General features: G+C 37.9%; 1 protein-coding gene across 3 annotated transcripts in view; it reads right to left on the reverse strand.

Moving 5' to 3' along the window:
• CRB1 (crumbs cell polarity complex component 1) overlaps positions 1-26660 on the reverse strand; it is a 265602-nt gene that overhangs the window by 132526 nt on the left and 106416 nt on the right. For all 3 annotated transcript variants that reach the window (XM_079912087.1, XM_079912086.1, XM_079912088.1), the window contains one exon: positions 12607-13188. In XM_079912087.1, the coding sequence (XP_079768213.1) occupies positions 12607-13188 (582 nt within the window). The remainder of the gene's footprint in view (positions 1-12606; positions 13189-26660) is intronic.

Raw genomic sequence — 26660 nt, forward strand, 5'->3', positions numbered from 1 at the left:
GCCCGGATTCCCCCTGTTCCAGAGAGCAATGTGTGGAGCACACGCAGAGCTGGCTCCCAGGCCTCCAGGGTCTCTCACAGAGGATGCCTGCTGCCTGACCCGCACATCTCTGGGGGGCTTAGGAGGGCCCATCACATCTGCCACCAGGTGGAATAAGCTCCTTTGGGTAGGTTAGGCTTGGAATTAGGCAGATGCCTTGTGTCTTCATGACCCTTGAACTCTTCCAGGCCATTGGCTACCCTTAACCACGAGAGATACTCTTGGGCAATAGGCACTATTTTATTTATTTAACTAATTATATCATTGTTATTATAGCTATCTAAATCTTCTTTGTTTCTGCAAGGTATGCTTTTAGCAAGAGTCATAACTGGAATAACCTCTTTAATATTAAGCATGCTTTTTGCTCATTTTGTTAACCCCTTTCATATTTTGCCCTATTCCCTCCTCCTCTTATCATTCGTGAAAGTTTAAGAATGTTCTTGACTCTATTTCATCCCCATCTTTCCAGAATATTCATGGAGGCTAGACCTCGTTCCAGGAGAGGAAAGAACGGCTCTTTTCTCGTCAGCCCTAAGGGCAGGCGGAGAGCGGCAGTGCCTTCCTGTTCTGCCTTGTTTGTGACCCTTCCTAGAGTGCTGGTCTACTGTGGAAATGCTCTTCTGCCTCCCCTACTCTAACCAGCTCGCCCTTCATCCCTCTTCTCCAGCCATTTTTCTCTCAACCCGTCTCTGTGCTATACCTCCAAACTTCATCCCATCTGAAATGTCATAACATGTACAAAGATGTTACTTGATTTTAAAATCTTACTTTCCTAAGTCAATAGGCATGACTTCCTTAATCTACTGCCCATATTTTATATGTGTGTAGATATACATTTTTAATGTGTAAAAGTGAGAAAATCTATACCAAGTTTAAATTGGAGTAACCCATTTCAGGGTCTCCAAGATGCTATGTTTGAAAAACACACTACTTTTCTGAGTGGCTTATAGCTTGCTTAATTTTTTAAGTTTTTTGGGAAGATTATAGGAAAATTATGAAGTTCACATTTTATGTTAAATATGCCAATATTATACATTTCACCCTTCGGTAATTACAATCTTTTCATCATAAACATCTTTCTTATGTTTCTCTTCATTAGGATAATTGTTATTCCTGAGTATTTGAAAAGTTACAATATTAACAATTTCTTAAATCCTTTATTTTATGATATGGCAGTTTCAGAAATTAAATTCTTGCCTAGACATATCAGAATATTCCAGTTTTAACTCATAAACAGAGTGCAGAGGTTATGACCTCAGTTAACCCATTCCTATGAGTCTAATATATTCAAAAAGAAAGTAGTTCAGGTATAAGAAAATGATACCTGTAAAAATTATTGGTCAACATGGTGTAAACAACGATAATAGTGGGGGACTTTAACATTCCACTTACACCAATGGACGGATCATCCAGACAGAAAATTAATAAGGAAACACAAGCCTCAAATGACACATTAGAACAGATAGACTTCATTGATATTTATAGGACATTCCATCTGAAAGCAGCAGAATACACTTTCAAGTGCACATGGAATATTCTCCAGGATAGATCATATCTTGGATCACAAATCAAGCCTCAGTAAATTTAAGAAAATTGAAATCATATCAAGCACCTTTTCTGACCACAACACTATGAGATTAGAAATCAATTACAGGAAAAAAACTGTAAAAAACACAAACACATGGAGGCCAAACAATATGCTACTAAATAACCAGTGGATCACTGAAGAAATCAAAAAATACCTAGAAAAAAATGACGGTGAAAACACAATGACCCAAAACCTATGGGATGTGGCAAAAGCAGTTCTAAGAGGGAAGTTTATAGCAATACAATCCTACGTCAAGAATCAAGAAACATCTCAAATAAACAACCTAACCTTACACCTAAAGCAACTACAGAAAGAAGAACAAACACAACCTAAAGTTAGTAGAAGGAAAGAAATCATAAAGATCAGAGCAGAAATAAATGAAATAGAAAGAAAAGAAGAAAACGATAGCAAAGATTAATGAAACTAAAAGCTGTTACTTTGAGAAGATAAACAAAATTGATAAACCTTTAGCCAGACTCATCAAGCAAAAAAGGAAGAGGACTCAAATCAATAAAGTTAGAAATGAAAAAGGAAAGACAACACACAAAAACAAAGGATCATAACAGACTACTACAAGCAACTATATGCCAATAAAATGGAAAACCTGGAAGAAATAGACAAATTCTTAGAAAGGCACAACCTTCCAAGACTGAACCAGGAAGAAATAGAAAATATGAACAGACAAATCACAAGCACTGAAATTGAAACTGTGATTAAAAATCTTCCAGCAAGCAAAAGTCCACGACCAGATGGCTTCACAGGTGAATTCTATCAAACATTTAAAGAAGAGCTAACACCTATCCTTCTTAAACTCTTCCAAAAAACTGCAGAGGGAGGAACACACCCAAGCTCATTCTATGAGGCCACCGTCACCCTGACACCAAAACCAGACAAAGATACCACAATATGAGAAAATTACAGGCCAGTATAACTGATGAACATAGACGTAAAAATCCTCAACAAAATACGAGCAAACAGAATCCAACAACACATTAAAAGGATCATACACCATGATCAAGTGGGATTTATCCCAGGGATGCAAGGATTCTTCAATATATGAAAATCAATCAATATGATACACCATATTAAGAAACTGAAGAATAAAAACCAAATGATCATCTCAGTAGATGCAGCAAAAGCTTTTGACAAAGTTCAACACCAATTTATGATAAAAACTCTCCAGAAATTGGGCATACAGGGAAACTGCCCCAACATAATTAAGGCTGTATATGGCAAACCCACAGCAAACATCATTCTCAATGGTGAAAAACTGAAAGCATTTCCTCTAAGATCAGGAACAAGACAATGATGTCCACTCTCGCCACTATTATTCAACATAGTTTTGGAAGTCCTAGCCACGGCAACCAGAGAAGAAAAGGAAATACAAGGAATCCAAATTGGAAAAGGAGAAGTAAAACTGTCACTGTTTGCAGATACAATACTATACATAGAAAATCCTAAAGATAACACCAGGAAAGTTCTAGAGCTAATCAATGAATTTGGTAAAGTTGCAAGATACAAAATTAATGCACAGAAATCTCTTGCATTCCTATACACTAACAACAAAAGATCAGAAAGAGAAATTAAAGAACACTCCCATTTACCATTGCAACAAAAAGAATAAAATACCTGGGAATAAACCTACCTAGGGAGGCAAAAGACCTGTACTCAGAAAACTATAAGATACTGATGAAAGAAATCAAAGACGACACAAACAGATGGAGAGATATACCATGTTCTTGGATTGGAAGAATCAACATTGTGAAAATGACTATACTACCCAAAGCAATGTACAGATTCAATGCAATCCCTATCAAATTACCATTGGCATTTTTCACAGACTTAGAACAAAAAATTTTACAATTTGTATGGGAACACAAAAGACCCCAAATAGCCAAAGCAATCTTGAGAAAGAAAAACAGAACTGGAGGAATCGAGCTCCCTGACTTCAGACTAAACTACAAAGCTACAGTAATCAAGACAGTATGGTATTGGCACAAAAACAGAAATATAGGTCAATGGAACAGGACAGAAAGCCCAGAGAGAAACCCATGAAGCTATGGTCACCTAATCTATGACAAAGGAGGCAAGACTATACAATGGAGAAAAGACAGTCTCTTCAATACATGGTGCTGGGAAAACTGGACAGCTATATGCAAAAGAATGAAATTAGAATGCTCCCTAACACCATACACAAAAATAAACTCAAAATGGATTAAAGACCTAAATGTAAGGCCAGACATTCTGAAACACTTAGAGGAAAACATAGACAGAACACTCTATGACATAAATCGCAGCAAGATCTTTTTTGACACAACCCCTAAAGGAATGAAAATAAAAACAAAAATAAAGAAATGGGACCTAATTAAACTTAAATGCTTTTGCACAGCAAAGGAAAACATAAAAAAGATGAAAGGACAACCCTCAGAATGGGAGAAAATATTTGCAAATGAAACAACTGACAAGAGAATAATCTCCAAAATATACAAACAGCTCAATCAGCTGAATTATCAAAAATACAAACAACACAATCAAAAAATGGGCAGAGGACCTAAATAGACATTTCTCCAAAGAAGACATACAGATGGCCAAGAGGCACATGAAAAGATGCTCAACATCACTAATTATTAGAGAAATACAAACAGCAATGGTATTAGTAGCAATATTGAACATGTTAAAATAGTGACAACCAGCATATGCATAGACTTAAATAGTTTATGAAAAAACTTTCATTAAGTCATGTCATTCTCACCAGGACCCTGAAGTTAGGTGATATTATTATGCCTATATGTTAAAATGAGGAAACAGAAGCTCAGAACTCTTGTTATTTATCAATACCAAACCACTAGAGAACATCAAGGCTGGGCCTGGAATCCCTGTCTCCTGCTAATTCCTCATATTACAGGCTAGTACCATGTATGACCATATCTCCTCCTCACTCGGCCCGCGCACCCTGCTCATAGCTGGGAAGGCACTAAGAGGAGGAGTCAGAGAGATACAGAGTTTAGGATGGAGCACGTCATCCGTAACTACTGCCTAAACCACAAGCCAATCATCAGAGCAAACACGACGGGAGAGACATCACCCCTTTCTAAAACACGTCTGCAGTCCTTCCCCCTTGCATTCAGCTCATTGTTATTCATTCAAAAATAATAATAAATGTAGTCAGAGGACAGAAGTCTCAGCTCTGCATCCTGGAAGTGGTGCATCCCTGCTCTGCTATGGTCTGCTTTCTCTCTGGAGCGTTTCCTGACCCTGAGCGGCATCTTCCTTTGTGCTTCCTCTGCACTCTGTTCAGAGAGAGACTGTAATTTTTGTTTACACTCCTCCTCCCTGAATAAATTTTGCCTTAGTCATCTTTATATTTCCACGGTCCGGCACAGTGTCCAGTGCCTTTCAAGGCTGTGATAAATATTTGCTGAGCAAATAGCATTTGTTATTTTATGCACTCATTCAACACACATTTGTCAAAAGACAGAAACTACATTTCATCATAAAAACTACTTCAAATGGCTCTAGTCCTGAGCAAAGGCCTGAACAGTGTTTAATTGCCTTTACATGACACCACCAAAAGTTGGTCAATTTAATAATTAAGAGCATATAGAAAAACAACCATTTTCCTTTGATAAAATAAAGATACAGCCTGTGAAATTCAGAATTTCTCTTTAGGCTGTTATACATTATTTTCCTTTGAGGTCTGAAAGATAATTGTTATGGGTATATTACATGGTGAGTAAAATTTGAGATATCTAGGTAGGTGCTCATAGAATCAATATTTAAGTGTTATTTAAACTGGTATCATATATTGAGTATGTTTATATAAATATGGACTATTTATTAAAAATTATTCCCGGTAAATTGATGTAAGTTCATCAAGTTTTATGTCTTAATTTTATAATCAGGATTATACTTTCAGTAAAAAAAACTTCAATAGTAACAATAATAATATTATTTCTCATGAAATAAGCTTATATTTTATAATATATAATACTTTTATTTTTCCCAGATTATTTTCATGACCATTAAATTACCCACTTGATTCATCATAGATGCTTCAAAGTGCTTTAGTTGATCAAAAATACATTTAGGCATAATGGAACATCAAGAATAGGTTCTAATCTCCACAATGACTGAAATTCAAAATATGCCTTTAATAAATGCCACTGTAATTGCAGTGTCAGAGTTCACTACCTCTTACAATCAGAATGGATGAGGACTACTGGAGAAAGCTCAGAGAAGAACATGAAGAATTATCAAAAAAAAAAAAAGCTCTGATAGGAAATTTTAAATGAGTAAAAAGATGCAGAGAAGTAGGGTAAGTCTCAGGTGTGGATGTGAAAGACGCTGCATGACGATATGGTCGATCTGAACTTCTAAGGAAGCCTGCATGGTTGCTAGAAATATTGTGAAGGATAGACCTGTGCTGAATAATCTGGACATCCCGCCTGAGGGCAGAAGAGAGCAGGCCAGGGAAAGTGTGCTCTCATTTCGTTTGCGTGATCCGTGATCCTTCAGTGTTCATTTCTGTACTAAATTTTAAAGGAAAAAAGGTGCTATTGTGATACTTCTCTTTCACTCTTTCCTCTCAAATAATAGTCCATTTACTTGGATTATTGTATTACTCTCCATTGGGCACCCTAATTCTACCTTAACCTCTCCCTTCAGCATATCCTCAACATAATAAGCAAAGACATTTTGTTAAAATGCAAGTCAAGGGACTTCCCTGGTGGTCCAGTGGTAAAGACGCCGCCTTACAATGCAGAGGACGGGGGTTCAATCCCTAGTCGGTGAACCAGGATCTTGGGGAACTAAGATACCATATGCTATGGGGCAACTAAGCCCACGTGCCACAACTACTGAGCCTGTGTGCCTCAACTAGAGCTCGTGAGCCGCAAACTACAGGGCCCACGCACTCTGGAACCCGTGCACCACAACTACAGAGCCCACACGCCCTGGAGCCTATGTGCCAGAACTAGAGAGAATCCCATGCACCACACCTAGAGAGAAGCCCGTGCACCACAACGAAAGATCCCACATGCCTCAACGAAGATCCTACGTGCTGCAACTAAGACCCAACGCAGCCAAAAATAAATTAAATAAATAAATAAAATGCGAGTCAAACCATTTCAGTCTTCTGCTCAAAACTCTTCAACAAGTTTGTGATTAACAGATACTCACTACTATGTATAAAATAGATAAACAACAAGGACTATTGTATAGCACAGGGAACTATATTCAATATCTTATAATAATCTATAATGGAAAAGAAACCAATTCACTTTCTTGTACACCTGAACCTAACACAACATTGTAAATCAACTATACTTCAACAAACATTAAAAAAAAAAAAAAAAACAACTCTCCAACAACTTCCCATCTCACATAGAGGAAGAGCCAAAGTCATTACCGTGACCTATAAGTCTCAGTAATCTGATCCTATTATGTCTCCTCCTTGTCCACTTCACTCCAATCACATACATCTCATTGCTGCTTCTCTTGGACTCATTGCTGCTTCCATGGACTCTGCCTCAGGGCCTTTGCACATGCTGTTCCTCTTCCAGGGGTGCTATTCCACAAGGTATTTGCCCGACTCCCTTTCTCACCTCCCTAGAACTTTATTCTCCTGTCAACTTCTCAGTGAGGCCTTCCCCGGTCATTCTACCTAAAGCTTAATCCCTAATTCCCTCTTTTTTTGTTTTACATTTTTCCACTGAGTTTATCGCCACCTACCCTACTACATATTTTTATCTACCTATTACTTATTTTATACATGTCTATCTCTTCCTTCTTGAATGTAAGGGACTTTTTCATCACTTTTCTTATTATATTTACAGAAACAAAACAATGCCTGACACATTGCAGGGACCCAATATATACATATGTGCTTGTTCACTAAATTAATGACTGAATGAACTCAACAAACATTTATTTTTACCCATATCATTTATCTGGAACTGTTTCCAGTAATAAATAGTATATATACATATATATATACATATATAAAATAAATATATAAGTATATAAAATAAAATATATTAAAATATACATATAACTACTTTGTGTTGACTCTTTTTCCTCGTCTCATAACGTTTGTGAAATAAGAATCAAGGATGCCGCATGAGAATCCACATAATTGTCTACATCGGTGGTTCTCAAAGTGTGGTGCCCAAACTAGCAGCATCAGCACCGCCTGGGAACTTGCTATAAATGCAGTTCTTGGACCCCACCTCAGATCTATTGAATCGGAAACTGTACTTTAATAGTGAGTCTGTTGCATGCTAAAGTTTGAGAACCACTGGTAGAGATTATAAATTCATTAACCTGGAAATGGCAATTGAACTTTTAATGCATTCTCATTTTTGTATTAGGGATTTCAAGTTTTTTGTTGGTAAAATAAGTTTGGAAATATTCCGGCTTTGATAAATGTCAGCGAGTCTTCTTCCTAGGGATGGTACACCTACTCTTCCCTTACACGCCTATACCCCTCTTCCAGGCCTGGTCCTAACGTCTTACACCTGGTCTTGCAATGGCTTTCTAACTAGTCTCCATGTGCTAACTTGTCTCCGTATACTAAGACATTTTCTTGAATATAAAGTGAATTTCTTCACATATTTTTGTTTCTGAAATAGAGATGGATCTTACAGTCGATAAGTACATTTAATATAGTGTTTTTTCTTATTTCCCAAAAGATTTTTTTTTTTTTTTTTTTTTGCGGTACGCGGGCCTCTCACTGCTGTGGCCTCTCCCGTTGCGGAGCACAGGCTCCGGACGCACAGCCTCAGCGGCCACAGCTCACGGGCCCAGCCGCTCCACGGCATGTGGGATCTTCCCAGACCGGGGCACGAACCCATGTCCCTTGCATCGGCAGGCGGACTCTCAACCACTGCGCCACCAGGGAAGCCCCCTAAAGATTATTTTTATACCAAAGATCTGTTTTACAGTTGAGGAACTAAGATCTTTTCCTACACTGTTTTGCTTCACCGTGCATCCAACTGGCCTTCCTCCTGCCCTTCTGTAGCTCTATTTTTCTCATGCTGCAGACATTTTAACGTGAAAAATGTTCATTAGTCAATCGGGCTAATTCTAACGAAGACTTCAATTACAGAATGATCCATTGCAAGCCCTTGAACTAAAAGCAGTCACATACTCAAAGCTAATATTCTTTTCATTAAAAAAAAGTTGGCCGCTGTTCGCTTTCAGCTGAAACGGAGTTTTTGCTTATGCAGCGCAGATTCCCGCCAGCACCTTGAGCGCCTCTGGAGCCGGAGCCCGCTGCTGTATAGCTCGTGAATCCCCCGGCAGGAGGGCGCAGAGCGGAGAAGCCCCTTAGGGTGAACCCTCTCTCCAAGTGCTACCACTCTCTCCTCTCCTGCCTCCCTGTCTTTGGAAATTTATTGCGTTTTCTGGCTGTGCTGCTCAGAGGAACGCGGGCTTTTTCCTGTAAGCCGGGTTCTTTATGATCACTCTAAATTTGGACATGGCCCGCGACAGCTCGGGCCTGCGATATAGTTTCCGGGATGCGCCTGGAGGGCCGGGGCGAGCCGGAGCCTCCGCGAACCGGTGCTGAGGGCCGAGAGCTTTCTTCTGTCCTTTTCAGCTCCAGCTTTTTCCCTGATTCTATAGAACTTCTTTGGGTTTCTCATTAATTGGCCTGAGTTGCCATGAACACTGGCAACCACAGGGCAGCGCCAAAAAAACAAGCTTCCTTGAGGGTCTAAAGGTTGGGGCTGTGCAAGAAAATTTTCCAATTAGGTTCACATAAACTTAATTTCTGGCTTCCAGCCTGGCTGTGCATTAGAACCGTCAGCTAAATGTGGTTCTCGGGAGGCAGAAACGAGCACCTCTGGCTCAGAGCTCCGTGGGGAGTTGCTCCTGTGCAGTCAGGCCTGAGAACCACGGAGGAGATCCCAGACGCCGGCTACCTCACTGTGGGAGGAGACTGGTGATCAAGCCTAAACCACACATTTCTCTCCGAACAAGCCTACCCAGCTAATAATAGACCTTGTTCTTAATGCCTTCTGAGTCGTTCACTGAAATGCTGTTTGTGGGTAAGTTGTATATACGTCCCTTGAAAAGCTGAAATATTAAAATGTAGCTGATTTCTTGGAAAACAAAAGGAGAACATATTTAAATAGGGAACAACACTTTCATATCAGGGTTTGGGCAAGGGAAGTGTCCTCATTGTGGACTTTGCGTGTTTTAGTGAGGAAAAGGCATTGATTCTTATTAGGCCCAGCAGGGATATGATGCAGCCACAGGATACATTAATTTATTGCACAGTGAAATGCCTTATGATGGAGTTTTACTACATTTCACATTTGGGACACACCTTTGACATCTTTTATGCCTAAATTTAAACCACTTAAAAGATTCATTACAATCCAATTAAATTAAAATGTAAATGTAAAAACACGCAGACTGTAAAACATAATTTTTCAAGCTGTGTTTCTGCAATTATAAGACTGTTTCAGAAAACTGTAGTTAAAATGGCTGAAACATGTGATCTCACATCGATTCCTTTTAGTCACCATTCAGGATATTGTATTAAGAGCAGGAAACCGAAGATATTATCTTAGTAAACTATAGTGGTTTTTAAATGTGACCTTCATAAACAGAAGCAATCCCAAACCAGCCCTACAAAAATTTACTTCTCATTTTTATTCAAAAATTAATAAAATTGATTTTGGTGGTGAGCACACTGTAGTGTATACAAAAGTAGAAATATAATGCTGTTTGTATGAAACATAATGTTACAAATCAACAGCACCTCAATAAAAAAAAATTTAAAACTTAATAATTGAAATCAATTGCTATAACTCAATTAAGAGAATGGATATGATAGTATGGCATATGAACAAGGGGTTTTTTCATGTAGAAGTACTGTTTTATAAGCTCCTTTAGTACACCCCATAACTTTTAGCATAGTATTGGTAATTCAAAGGCACTCAACAAAATAATTTTCCACTTGACACAAGCATTCTACCGTCATGAAGTATGCATAAAGAGAAAGTAAAATCTAGTTTAATATCTATTTATTATACATCAGTTTCATTACTAGGAAGGGTGCCCAGAAAGTTAAGGAAGAATTAATTAGAACAATTCACTAACAGTTTATTAAGCCACCATTATTCACTGTGCTGAGTACTGCTCTTTTTAATTCACTAACTTAATATAATAAATACCCCCAAAGTATTGATGAATTAAAGAACAAATATAAGACATGACTTCTTTCAAAACTAACACTTTAGTGGGAGGAGACAAAAACACATATATCTGAAGAAGAGGACAGAATACAGGGAGTTCTTTAATAGAGGTGCAAACTACTATGGAAGTAATAAATAATCATAATTACTACATAGCTACTAGTAAGTCAGAAATACTTCTTGAGCTGGGTGGTGAACTGAGGATTTAAAGTAAAGAAGAACTTCACAGAGTAGATATTGTGAATCGAGGAAGGGCCTTCCAGAAGGATGGAAGCCACTAGAATAAAGAGTGAAGATGCCTTGAGGAAATAGAATGGTTTGGTGGAATGGTGGGTGGAGATATGACCCATAAGTAAGGGACAAATTATGGAGGGTTTTTAGTGAGACATTAAAATTGGTCTCTTTGTAGTGGGGAGCTCTCAAGGCCCTTCAGAAGGGAACAGCACAGCCAGGTCTATTTTAGAAGGATTATTTTGGAGGCATTGTTTAGAACCAGTTGGGGAAGATAAGGGTCTGGAGAATGTACTGTGCTTCACACAAGAGATCTGATGGCATGAGGCAAGGCACTGGCAACAGAGTGGATGAGCTCAATTTGGGAGACCTCCTGGATGTCAAAACAACAGAATTTGAGGATTAGCTGTAGGTGAAGGTCAAGGGAGAGGGAGCAAATTTTATATCAGAGCCACTAGGGATATGTCTACTTTGTAAAATAGACATTTCTAGAATCTGTAATATTAGCAAAATGATCCTGGAGGGTTCTGGTACAAATTTTGAAGGGGAATATTTGTTAAATAATTATATTGCTTAGCATACTTGGAAAAAGAATGACAAGACCAAGAAGTAAGTGTCAAAGGGTTGGGAAAAGGCAAGTTGGAAGCCAAATACCCCAGGAGGCTACAAAAGTGGCACGAACTAAGGGAAAAAGAGGCATAACAGGAGAATGATGTCACAGAGCTAGTAGTTAGGAAGCCCGGGAAAGTGGTGAGCAGAAGTTAGAACGAACGTGAGAAAGCAAAGACCCCTTACAGTAGACGGAAAATCCACAGAGTAAAACGGTGTAAGGAAGATTGTTGGCATGAAAAACTGACCTAAATGGGCAGCTGACTCAGGAGAATGGCGGGAGGGGGGAGGAATGGAGACTGAGCGCGAGGATGATGAACAGCACGTAGCCTTGTAATGAATGAGCTGCTTGTTACTCTATTACTAAATCAACATCAGCAAAAACTTTGTGAATAGGTATGAGGCACTATTACTTGCTATTTCCAAGAGATTCAACAAGAAGCGACTTCTTTAGGAGTAAACTCGTGACTTATCTCATCTGCCATGCTCTGTCAGCCTTGCTATCCTTGGTGTGTTTATCACACTCCAACACTAGAAACCCATCTACCCATGTCCATCCTGTGGCCTGCCCCCACCAGGCTGCGGTGGCAGGAGAGGGCACATGTTAGGTTAGCTAGGACGAAGGGCATCTGCCCTGCCAGGGAGCCTGTATTGCCCTGACCCGGAAGGCTAGGTCCTGCAGAGCCCACTAATTCTAGGCTAAATCTATGTTTTAAACAATGTAGGACTCCATTTAAAACGACGACAGTGACAGTACACAAATGCTTAAGCTCAGTGGATTTTTAGTAGTTTAGGAAGCTTTCTATCTGTTGATGAGTTCCTGTCAAGGCCATTTTCATAAGCAGTTGGATGGGACATAATAGGCCACTTCTGCTTCTGTCACATTAAAGGGAATGCTAATTACATCATCTGGGATTTGAGTGGAATCACACTTACCGGAGTAATCGTGGGGACAGATGCAAGTGTACCGTCCTATCTCGTTGAGGCACGTGGCCTCGTTCTTGCAGGGGTCTGACACACACTCGTCCACTTCCAAGTCGCAGTGCCTGCCTTGATAGCCTGGGACACAGAAGCAGGAGTATCCATTGATTCCGTCCTGGCACACAGCACCGTTGTGGCAGGGGCTGGACGCACACTCATCGTGCTCCAGCTCACAGAATCTTCCGGCATATCCAGCAGGGCAGATGCACACAGGGTGCACAGGGTCCTGATGGCAAAAGCCTCCGTGTTGGCAGGAGTTGGTGCCACAGGGAGCAATGGCCGTGTCACAGGTGGTCCCACTGTACCCAGGAGGACATCTGCACAGAAACCTCCTCTCTCCTGGGACGCTCACACAAGTGGCATTTCCTGGACAGGGACTGGAGAAGCAAGCGTCTTCCTCATGGTCACAGTCTTTGTCCAAATTAATGGCTGTGCCTGAACAATGGCAACTGCCGTCTTTTGAAAAATTCTTGCATGTAGAATTGTTTTGGCAAGAATCTGAGAGGCACTTGGTGTCATTTTTATTGCACAAGGAATCTACAAGAAAATAAAAAACATCAGGATGAAGCTTACAAATAAATGGTGGACAATAAATTAAAGAAGTTCCTTCTTTCTGCTCTTCATGCATCTCAAAGAAACTCAATGAAATACAAAATTGACTGCATTCTGGTGATGAATTTGTCAAATTTGTCTAATAATGACTTTTGTCACTAATGATGATTTGTCTTTTTTTTTCATATACTTCTAATAAGAAACAAAAATGGCTGGTTTCAGATTCTTTGCTTCTCCTGCATTTTCCTTTCTCAGGTATAAGTGCTGTTGAGCAATGGGGTGAATTGTTAAATTGTCCCATAAATCCCAAATTTTGAAATTCACAGTCTCTCATGGAGAATTTTGGGGGTATACTGGGAGATGAGATACAAAATTGTCTCTGAATATACGAACTGAAACTAATATTTGAATAAATACTATACTTTGGCTTATGACTGTTTATCACAATCACCATTTATGCTCTAAAAAGAAAAGCATAGAAAAGTGAAAATATAAAAATAAAAGAAAATACCAACTATTTGTGGAAGGTCTACTCTCTGTACCAAGCATGTCAGGTGTTTCACAGATATTATTTATAATCCTCACAGCAACACAATATTGTGTACATCTTAACAGATGACAGATTAAGTCCCACCGCAAGGAAGCAGATGTTGTAAAGTTTATGGACTTTCAATTTTCTGAAAGCTTCTCTGTTCTAGGGATACATTTTTAAAATTCTAATTGGAATGATAACCTGCAAGAAAGCAAAAATTCTATGATTCTTTTCCAAATTCACTGGCTATATGCATGTGTACAAAGTTCCCCTGAATCTACACACATTATGATCACAGAGAATCTTTATGATTTGGCAACTCAATTGCATCAGCTCACAAAACACTGTCTTTTGCATGTGGATTTATCTAATACATCATTCTCTTATTTTTACTTCCTGTCTCACAATATTACTCACTAATGTAATAGTGGGTAAGCGTACAGGCTTATAATTTTAAAAATTACAAAATGAATAGTTTGCTCTTATGAGATATAAATCAACTACTGTCAGAAGAAAATAGCATGTAAACTTTGGTAAATATGTATAATGATAAATTTCTTCCCTCTCTTCCTGCAGAAAGAGAAGTTTTTTTTTTTAACATCTTTATTGGAGTATAATTGCTTTACAATTTTGTGTTAGATTCTGCTGCATAACAAAGTGAATCAGCTATACGTACACATATGTCCCCATATCCCCTCCCTCCCACCCTCCCTAACCCACCCCTCCAGGTGGTCACAAAGCACAGAGCTGATCTCCCTGTGCTATGCGGCTGCTTCCCACTAGCTATCGGTTTTACATTTGGTAGTGTATATATGTCCATGCACTCTCTCACTTCGTCCCAGCTTACCCTTTCCCCTCCCTGTCTCCTCAAGTCCATTCTCTACATCTGCATCTTTATTCCTGTCCTGCCCCTAGGTTCTTCAGAACCATTTTTTTTTTTAGATTCCATATATATGCGTTAGCATACGGTACTTGTTTTTCTCTTTCTGACTTCACTCTGTATGACAGACTCTTAAGTCCATCCACCTCACTACAAATAACTCAAGTTCGTTTCTTTTAACGGCTGAGTAATATTCCATTGTATATATGTGCCACATCTTCTTTATCCATTCATCTGTTGATGGACACTTAGGTTGCTTCCATGTCCTGGCTATTGTAAATAGAGCTGCAATGAACACTGTGGTACATGACTCTTTTTGAATTATGGTTTTCTCTGGGTATATTCCCAGTAGTGTGATTGTGGGGTCGTATGGTAGTTCTATTTTTAGTTTTTTTGTTTGTTTGTTTGCTTTTGTTTTTTATTTTATTTTCTGCTGATGACATGGTATAATCCATGCAAAATGTTTGACTTTATACCTATCTCATAGCAAAGATTTTACAATTGTTAGTTTTTATAATTGGTAATATTATTAATGTTAATTCTTCATTAATCATTCTCTAATCTTGCATTTCACGAAACAACACTCTCCAAAGGAAGAGAGCCAGTTGCTGGATCCCCTGCATGCAGTGCACGGGGCTGGTGCTATCTGTACCGTAAGCCACCATGACTTTGCCCACGGGTAGGAGCATTGCTGTCTTTCTTTTTTTATTTTTTTTAGACATCTTTATTGGAGCATAATTGCTTTACAATTTTGTGTTAGATTCTGCTGTATAACAAAGTGAATCAGCTATACATATACATATGTCCCCATATCTCCTCCCTCTTGCGTCTCCCTCCCACCCTCCCTATCCCACCCCTCTAGGTGGACACAAAGCACAGAGCTGATCTCCCTGTGCTATGTGGCTGCTTCCCACTAGCTATCTATTTTACGTTTGGTAGTGTATATATGTCCATGCCACTCTCTCACTTCATCCCAGCTTCCCCTTCCCCCTCCCCGTCTCCTCAAGTCCATTCTCTACGTCTGCATCTTTATTCCTGTCCTGCCCCTAGGTTCTTCAGAACCATTTTCATTTTTTTGGATTCCATATATATGCATTAGCATACGGTACTTGTTTTTCTCTTTCTGACTTACTTCACTCTGTATGACAGACTCTAGGTCCATCCACCTCATTACAAATAACTCAAGTTCATTTCTTTTTATGGTTGAGTAGTATTCCATTGTATATATGTGCCACATCTTCTTTATCCATTCACCTGTTGATGGACACTTAGGTTGCTTCCATGTCCTGGCTATTGTAAATAGTGCTGCAATGAACATTGTAGTACATGACTCTTTTTGAATTATGGTTTTCTCAGGGTATATTCCCAGTAGTGGGATTGCTGGGTCGTATGGTAGTTCTATGTGTAGTTTTTTAAGGAACCTCCATACTGTTCTCCACAGTGGCTGTATCAGTTTACATTCCCACCAACAGTATATGAGGGTTTCCTTTTCTGCACACCCTTTCCAGCATTTATTGTTTCTAGATTTTTTGATGATGGCCATTCTGAGTGGTGTGAGGTGACACCTCATTGCAGTTTTGATTTGCATTTCTCTAATGATTAATGATGTTGAGCATTCTTTCATGTGTTTGTTGGCAGTCTGTATGTCTTCTTCGGAGAAATGTCTATTTATGTCTTCTGCCCATTTTGGATTGGGTTGTTTTTTTTTTTTGATATTGAGCTGCATGAGCTGCTTGTAAATTTTGGAGATTAATCCTTTGTCAGTTGCTTCCTTTGCAAATATTTTCTCCCATTCTGAGGGTTGTCTTTTCATCTTGTTTATGTTTTCCTTTGCTGTGCAAAAGCTTTGAAGTTTCATTAGGTCCCATTTGTTTATTTTTGTTTTTATTTCCATTTCTCTAGGAGGTGGGTCAAAAAGGATCTTGCTGTGATTTATGTCATAGAGTGTTCTGCCTATGTTTTCCTCTAAGAGTTTTATAGTGTCTGGCCTTACATTTAGGTCTTTAATCCATTTTGAGTTTAGAGAAGTTGTTCTTTTTAATGTGGTCTGGCCACCAACTGGGTGATGAGAAGATGGAGAAGATAATGATTGACTGGTTCATCACACAAGAGTGAGAAGATTTTCACAATTATCTTCCGTGGAGTGGAGTCTTTCTGGCAGCTGACAATTTTCCTCCAGTGCGTGAGCACAGAAGATTAACATATGCTTATATGTTATCAGGAGGGTTGATCTGAGAGCAAACCTTTTCTAGTCCCTATGGAAAAACTCAACTAATCATCCTTTCATCCTTTTACTATTTTTTTTTTTTTCAGGTGCTGGTTTTCCAGTCACATCTTCAAATGTATGACTGGCTTCTGGTTGTTCGTGTCTTAGCTACAATGTCACTTCCTGAGAAAAGCTTTCTCTGAACTTTTCTAAACCTTTATTGTTTTGCTTTCTAATACATATGAAATGTTCTTATTTCTTTGTGTGTATGTTTGTTTTCTGTTTTCCTCATTACAATCTTAGCTCCATGGAGGAAAGGGGAAGACCTTGTCTCTGGTATTTCCTGGGTCTATAACGTTACCTGTCACATTGTAGGTGCTCAGTACATACTTATTGGAAGAAGGGGGAGAAATGTCACCACAGAAACATGGAAGGAAGAGTGCTGTGCGATCACAGGGCCCAGGGCAAATGTACCAGGGAAAACCTCACTGAAGAAAAGGTACTTGAGATGTCTTTTTAAATGAATGCAAGTGAAGGAAGGGTATTATTTTCAGAAGAAAGAAAAAACACATGAGAGGTACTGGCATTCTCTGCCAATAGTATGAAAAATATGAGGGTGTAGGGCAGAGAATAGGGAGGAAAAATGAAGAGATATTTAATAGTTCAAACATTTGGGAGTACTTAAAGTTCTTGTGTCCAAACTGAAAAAAAGACAATCAAATATTACAAGTCTGCTCTCTTAACTCCCACTGTCAAGGGTCTATTATGAAATTATGTTTTTGATTTTGTTCTGTTTTGCTTCAGTTTGTTAGTGGTAATGGTGATGTTTTTTTCCTTCCTTCAGAAATCAAGTATCTTCATTTAAGCCATGAATTGAAGCATTTGTGTGGAAAAACACACAGCAAAGAAATTAGCATTTATATCCAAGGCCCTTACAGTGCAATTTAAAAATTGAATTTCTAACAACATTTGTGTAAAACATTTTACAGATGTAAAACTAAGTTTTATAAGGAATAAGTCATTTGCACAGTGTCATAGAGAGGTGGGATTTGAACCTCTCGTGTGTCTGATTCCAAAGTCCATTTCTTTTTACTGCATTATTTTAGAAGTTAGGATAATTTGAATAGAGTTTCCTACTTAACCATGGTGATATTCACATAACTGTTACTTCTGCTGCCTTCCAAACCCCATGAAAGACCTAAAGGAATGGCAAATAAGCACAATGAAAAATGCTCAACATCATTGGGGAAACAGAAATTTAAAACAGTATGACTACACACCCATTTGAACGTCTAAATGACAAAGATTGACAATACCAAGTGCTGGGAATGTGGAGAAAATGGAACTCTCCTTCATGCCCTCTTTATTATAACGGATCTTTCTTGTCTATGTATTAATAATTGTATTAGTCTTTCAAATAATGGACTTCGACTTTGTAGAGTTTGTTTATACTATCTTTTCTGCCCTATACATTTCCGCTTTTGCCTTATTTTCTTAGTTTTTCTTTGTTTGGATTTAACTTGCTGTTTACTTTTTCAGATTTTTTCTAATTTACTAAGTTAAGACTAAAATTATTTTCTCTAAAAATGCAGCTTTACTGTGTTTCTTAAAATTTCTTTTCATTATATTCAAAATGTTTTCTAATTTCCATTGTGAGTTCTTCTTTGCCCCATGGAAAATCTACAAGAATCAATTAGATCAAGTTTGTTAATTGTGTTATTTAGAGCTTCTATAGCAGTACTCATTTTTTTCTACTTTTTCTCTCTGTTGAGATTGATGCATTATAATCTCCCATAGTGATTATAAATTTTCTATTTCTCTTTTTAGTTCTGACAATTTTCACTTTTATATTCTGAAGCAATGTTTTTATGTTCATAGAAATTCCGAATGGTTACATCATCTTGCTGATTTGACCCCAGTATATTCATAAAATATCATTTTTTGTCTTTAATAATACATCATACCTTAAAAGACTACTTTTATCATTATTATTATTGCTGTATCAGTTACATACATTGCTGGGGGAAATTCAAAATGGTGTAGCCACTTTGGAAAAGAGTTTTGAAGTGTCTTATAAATTTAAACATACATTTACCGTGTAACCCAGCAATCCCACACCTAGGTATTTCCCCCAAGAGAAATGAAAACATAATGCCCATACAAAAAATTGCTTGCAAAATTCTTAACAACCTTATTCATAATGTCCAACACTGGAAAAAACCCAAATGTTCATCAACTGGTAAATAAATTTTAATATATCATATGTTGGACTACTACAGAGGAATATAAAGAAACAAATTACGGATCCACAGAATAACATGAAGGAATCTCTGAAGTATTATGCTAAATGAAAAAGCCAGACCTGCTGTATTATTCCATTTTTATGACATTCCAGAGAAGGCACAATTATAACACTGCAAGCAGTTCAGTGGTCACCAGGGAATGGAAGTGGTTGAAGGGACTTAATGCAAAGGGGCATAAAGGAGTTTTCATGGAAACATTCTGTATGGTGATTGTGCTGGCAGTCACTGATCGTATGCATTTGCCACTTAAAAGTGGTGGATTTTATTGTATGTAAATTATACCTCAATAAATCAGACCCCCCTACAAATCCTAAAATAATACAGAAAGGAATAAGTCATCATAAACTTACAAGAGCCAGGACAGAGGTTGAGGAGGTAGACAGCCATAAATACACATACACATACACACTGGAAGTGGGCGAGTAGTACTAGTCTTAGGAAGCCAGAAAGAGCAGGCACCATGCCAGCAGTGGGAGAATCCCAGAACCAGGCCAGTTTATGCCACAGAACCCCAGACAGGTTCAGGAATTAGGCGTTCCAGGTACTTCTGAAATGATCGTGGAAGTGGGGCTGAAAAAAGGAAGGTTGTTTGGAAAACTCACTGAAAGCAGTTAGATGCTCATATTCTAACTCTCACACTAGGAAACTGCAAGTCCGTTTCTCCCATGAAGGCAGATTCAGAGACACTGGTGATGCAGGAGTGGCTGGGTCCGGGCTGAAGACGGAATTAAGTGGATGTCTATACAGAATTGTGAGGCACTCCGCAAGCTCATTTCCAATTCATTTCTAAAAATGCTAGAAACCAGGTTTATACTCCAAGCAGGAAACAGAGTTATTTCTCTTGGCCAGCCTGAGTGAAAATACTTTCAGATACTGATATGGGATGTCATCCATTGAAATGACCCAGCCTGATCACTCTAGAATAAATCCTAATAAGCTGGCAGATCCTAGAACATAAAGAAAGAGCTTTCAAATAGCTCTTTAATAAGAGCTATATATGAAATGTACATAAGCATATAGGGCATAGTTATCCTTTAATTATACTTTAAATTATACTCTAAAAAATAATGATAAATGAACATTTTTGTATTCACTAATCAACTTAAGAAACAATAGTACTTCCTTATTATATATGAACAGATTGTATGAGATTTCCAGACATTTGAGGAAAACCTCTAACTAAGATCAAACACAAAGACCAAAACACACATTTAAAAAAAAAAAAAAAAAGTAACTTGGAAGAGGCAAAGACAGTGTAGGGAGAGGACCAAAACTTATGTAAGTTTGAGAATTATTATTTTTAAAGAGTCAAGAAAAGATACAGCAGCAATGAAATGAGTAGAAGGGTTATAAAGATAAACTTGTAGAAAACAAGAGATCTTTGAGATTAAAAATACAAGTAGCAGAAATTTAAAAATTCAGTTGAGTGATTGAAAGTTAATGCTGAGAAAAATCTCCCCCACCTCACCCCCACAAAAGAATTACCAAGAGATTGGAAATAGGAGGTAGAAAAAACAGGGAACTAGAAGATCAGTCAAGGAGGACTTTCGATATGAGACACCAAAGAAAATGGGGAGGAGGTGAGGGGGACAAGGAGAGAAGGGGGAAGAAACTTAAAGTTATGACAGAATATAAAGAATGTTCCTATCATTAAAAACAAGCAAGTTTACAGATTTAAAGTTTCTACGACGTGCCCTAGAAAATGAATAAAAAATAAATCCACAGCAAGGCACATCATTTCCCTGAGACAGGAAACAGTTCATTCACAAAGTATCAGAAATCGGAATAGCATTTGATTGATCAACAGAAACACTGGAAACTAGAGGACGTTAGGACAATGCCTTAAAAATCTTGAAAGGAAATAACTTCTAAATTAGAATTCTACGCCCAGCTAAACTATCAATCACATTCGAAGGGATAAGAGAAACATTTTCAGGCATTCAAATTTTCACTTTTCAGGGAGCTTCTTGAAGATATATGGGCCATGGAAATGAGGGTGTAAGCCAAGAAAGAGAATGGAATTTAGGGTACAAGGGATCTAACAAAGGAAAGGAGCAAAAAATGTTACTGAAAATCGCTCCCAGATGGCAGGTGTGCTGCTGACTTAGAGATTAACCAGCCCTGAGAGCAGAAAAAGTGGAGCTCCAGGAAGGATTCCAGGAAGAAAAATGCACAGAGTACCATATGTTAGAAAATTAAACAAAACAATTGAAAAAAACCTCTTACCAGTATTAATTCTAGGAAAATTGAATGTTGTATAAGAAAGGAAATGAAGTCATAATATACCATGTAACTGAAGAGAATTCTTTATAATAACAATAATGGTAATAATGTAATGATATCAAGTAGAGCTGGGGGAGTGACTCTGTGTGTGTGTGTGTGTGTGTGTGTGTGTGTTTGAGACCTGCAGGAAGGTTCAATCCACTTTTATCATAGTAGAATTCCAAGAGATTATGTCAGTAGCTAAAAGTGAAAAGTAAAGCCTAGCCTATTATTTAAAAATATATAAAGAAGAACTATAAGAAAGAGCAGGAAGAGTTTCAAGTAGTTGCCTCTGGGGAGTGCAGGCTGGGAATGAGAAGCAGGCATGGGGATGGTAAGAACTGTACTATTGTTTCCTTATAACTCTCAGTAACTTTTAAAGTATTACTGAATAAATGTAATAAAAAATATCCTTTAAAGCAAAATAGGTAGATTTATAATATAGTCACACACACACATGCACACACACCCATCGCTTTGCTTACATGTGCACTTCGAATTATGTTTTCAGTGCTGGTACTGGACAAGATGATCCACCAAACACATCCTTTTACTCAGTCTTCTCTGGGGGTGATGTTGTTATTGGCACCATTTGCTGTCTGGGTTTACGGGTGTGTCCCTAGTTGAGATGCCAACAGGCCCTCTTAGAAATGCGGTCTGTGACCTAGGCATTGTTAACTGATGCTTCAGCTACTAAACAAGCAAAGACAATTGCCTATCAAAAAGAAAATAATATTTTTCAAATATAAAAAGGAACTGCAATTTACTGCCTTATTAAAAACAACTAATTAAATAGCCAACTAAGGAAATAAAAGCAGAATATGCACAGACCAATGATGGCAGTGTCATGAAGGGTTATGATTATTTCAGTTTTGTGCACCTAAGTTGAAAAACAATCTATCATATATACTATTACATTATACCATGTACACTGTGTGTACGTTCAGTGAACAACAAAATAATTCTCATAATGATAATACCTAAAGAACAAGACTTAAATGGACATACACACAAAAACCTTATAGGAAGAGAATTTTGTTTCCAGCTTTCATATGAGCCTTAGACACAGGGTAAAAACTTTACTGGGTGTGAAGTGTAACTGATATTCTCAGACCAATTTATACAGTATGCCAAACTATTTTCTTGTAGTAAAGTCTGCCATCTACTGGATATTATAAGAAGTTCTAGAATAATGGGTTTCAGGCTTTTTCGTTTTTCTTAATTACAGCAGAACTCCTCCAAGGAAAACGCCATGAGTAATCCCAACACACAAAATTGGAATGTGGACCAGCTCAGGCTGAAGAAGGGGAGGAGACCTTGCAGTCCAGTCACTCAGCCTCCCACAATTTCTGGAGATGCCTGCAGGGAGCCCTTAGAGGTTGAAGAGCAATTTGAACTCTCTGTTCAGGACAAAATAAAATATTTATACATTATATATACATTACATACAAATACATATACAAATATATATATATATATTTGCTGAGAAGTAAAACGTAACTTGACCAGTTTTAAAGAAGATGAGCACTCAAATTTTAGTATTTATTTATGTGTGTGTGGGTATTTTCTAATAATTTGATTTACTTGGAAAATGGCCATTTTGGTAATTTAGCTTAGTTATAAGGTAGAATATATTTATTCAGAGCAATGAAACACTGCAAGGTGATTTCAGGGAAAAGCATTTTAATATCTCCGAGATTACTATCTATGAAGACTACTCATTCCTTTGTCCTTGATGGTTTTAATGTACTTATCTATGAAATAGGTAATTCTCTGATTTAATAATCATCAGTCAAGAATCTGAAAATTTTATCAACTTTCTTTTTATTACCAACATTTTTGGCAACGTCTGGACTGGCCAACCATCAGAGACTTGCCAGAGAGGGAGAGTGACGGAGGAGCAAAGTCTGTGAAGTGAAACACGCCCTATCAGTCCTGGCTCTGCCACGCGCAGCCTCAAGGAAGGAGAGAACAGTAGATCCCACTTCTTAGGGGTTTTGTGATGATTAAGTCACTAGATTTAAACTCTTGGCAGACATATGGTAAACGCTCAATAAATGTTAGGTCTTATTGTTATAAGATGCTTAGAGATCGTTTGGGGTTCCTAATAGAGAAGTTACGAGATTAATACAAAATATAGCAATAACAATAATAACATAAAAAGTGCCATTTACTAACACATTGTCACTGCAGGAATTTTATTTTAGGAAACAAAACACAGACCCAAGTATACGCTTACACGGAGAGCCTACCGATGGGCTCATTCAACAGACCAGACACTTTTCCCGTAAAGTACCTGGAGTTGCTGAGGATCAAACCGAGGTAAATGCAGTTTAGACGTAGGAAAAAATCTGCTCTCACCCAAGAGTATCTTACCATCTCACTATATTTTGAGTATCATTTAAGTTTGGGGCTCAGAGAAATACCACATGAACTGAGAGTTGTGATAAGGGTTTTACTGTTCAGAGGATCTGCTATATCTTTGTGTTCCTAGTGCCTATTCATGCCCAGCAAATGCTCAGTGAATATTTTGTGGATATTAATAGTCAAAGCCATGATCCTTACCTTAAAGATGTCCCTTGCTGTATAAAGTGTATATACGTATACACTTTGCATGTGTATGTGTACACGTGTATGTATTTGTAGGGCTAACTACTGACCCTTGTTTTTTTTTTAATTTAAATGCCCTCGTATACAACTCTTATTAGTCTTTTCCTAGGATTTATTAACCGAATTCTCCCCATATCACTCTCTAGTCCTCATTTTTATTGATATTAATTCTAAGAATCAAATCTGTTAGCAGAAGAAGGAAGGGCTGTAGGTGGAACTACTGTTATTGTGCATACCTGGGTTAAATTAGCAGTTTTAAATACGCCTCACATTTAAGTAGATCAAACACTCACCTGTACTCCCACTATTACAAATAAAGTGTTCTGAGCTCATTGCTCTGGGGCAGGTATTTTACTGTGTTGTTTCCTCAAACTACTGAGACGTGGGCAGGGACTGGGGAAAGCTGCTGCCTGGGACGGGAGCAGGACATGCCCATTGCAGGATAAAGTAATTTTTTTGACATACTATGGCACAGGTTTTTTTTTTTAATGTTAATTCCATTCTTAATATACATTTAACCTAATTTTACCTAAGTAAAAATGGAAGATGAATTGAGGAACTGTGACCATAAATTTGATATTCCCAGCAACATCTACTGAATCGTTTCTGATATTCTTTCATATAAAAGATCTTTTCCTATAGAAGAATAAGTAAACATTTGCTAGTGAGTTGTTTTTATTTTATTTGTACTTTTGTTTTTATTAAGAAACAACAAAATCTACTGTCTTTATATAGATATTATGTTTACATCCTTGATATTTAGAAGTTAATATAGATTTCTATATTTCATTAAACCACATCTCAAAAGCCACTACTGATTTCTATAATTGGAATAGCCATTGACTTAATAAAGAGGATTTAATTCAGCTGTCAAAGAAAAAAATTTTTATTCAAGATTTATTGTCTCTTCCTTCAGAAATTTGGTAAATCGGATGGCCCTTGTCATTTTGGTGAACCACCTAACAATTTCAATCACAGTTTGGATTTCAAACAGCAAATATTTGGGATGTTCAGGTTTCAAATCATCCATGATGAGTTGCCTTTAGAATGAAATAGAAGTTTTAAACAATGCTACTGGAGATAGAGGAGAAATTTCCAGATTGAAGAATGTCAACCTAATATAGTGTCTGGTTGAATTTTCTTGAGCCTAGCATTCTGCAGAGACTGAAATATAACTCCAGGGTCGGGACCGGCCGGGGGAGGATGAATGTGGCAGGAGGGGCCAATCTTTATTCGGGAAGTAGTCAAATAGCTTGCACATGGTAGGTAATCAATAGAAATTTGTTGAATAATGGATGAATGAGCAAGAAAACCTGAATTATCATTTAAGCCTCGCTGTGAAGTTCCTATTCTCACCTCTTTTGATAAAATCAAGCAGAGCAAATCATCGGGTAAATCACTTACTTTAATGCACAGAATGATAGGCTCTCACGGGACAGTTAAAGAAGTAGATGGGCCCTTTAAGACCATTCCTTTCCTCTGCATTCCTGTGGCCTCTAAAAAACTAGGCATTCACTCTCTCATACATAGCTATTTCTATAGACATGGTTTTAAATTCTAAATTGAGGCCAATTTAATGTAACAGCATGAGTATAATTTTGTGGTAAGACAGACAGAGGTTTAAATTTTAGTTCTGCTGTTACCCATACCTGTGGTCTTAGCAGAATCAGTGTCATGGAGCTTGTTTCCTCGTTTCTAAGGGAGATACTATGTAGCCATATGCACAGTGCTTCAGAGCATGGACTTTGGAGCCTGGGTTTATATCCTGACTCTGCCACTTACAGAGGCCATGAGTTTTATTAAGATAATTAACACCTCTGTGCCTTGTTCTCATTTCTATAAAAGCGATGCCTACCCCATAATTTTATTGTGGAGATTAAATTATTTAACGTAAATAAAATTCCCAGCAGTGCTTGTAACAGAGAGAGCGTTGTCAGCCAATTTGTATTATAGTTATTATTGTTATTATCATGAGGGATAAAAAGGATAACATACATAAAGTTCTTTATAAAAATGTATAATAAGTAATGATTTATCAGTATTATTTGTCTTTCCTTTCAATGCAGAGTCCAAAGCATAGTTGCCTTGGTCCCCTTCTACTGACAAGCACAGTACCTTGACATAGTGGGTGCTTGGTAAATAAATGCATGTTTAATAAAAGAATGAATCCAAGGAAAATGAGACTATATGATATTGGAAAGAGTTATTAGTTTTTGAGTTCTGGGAAGTATAAATTTACTGTCATCACACATTCTTGAGAATCTGTCCTCAGGGTCCATGTAGGAGCCCAGCATGGCCAACTGCAAATTTAGCACAGTTAACTCACATGCAAACTCTGAAGCACCATTTTGCTGCTCCAGTTGAGAAGATTGTGCCAAAGCTCACTGGTGTCATCTGCATCTCACCTCCTCTATAGAGTGTCCATAGACTCACCAAGAAATTTTTCCACAGAGGTATTTTAAATCCCCTACATATGGTTGCCATCTTGCTAGGTGCTTTTATGTACAATTTCTGATCATTAACATTGTCACAGATGAAATCAGGGGCCTGCTTCTCCAAAGCTTTCTTTTGCTCTCAAATCCTCCCCATGAGAATAGAAGCCTCGGGGTCCTCATCTACACAGAATATGCCTGATCACAGGTCTGGATGGGATCAGGTCTCTGT

Source organism: Stenella coeruleoalba, assembly GCF_951394435.1.
Source record: "Stenella coeruleoalba genome assembly, chromosome: 1".
In the NCBI taxonomy this organism is placed as follows: domain Eukaryota; kingdom Metazoa; phylum Chordata; class Mammalia; order Artiodactyla; family Delphinidae; genus Stenella; species Stenella coeruleoalba.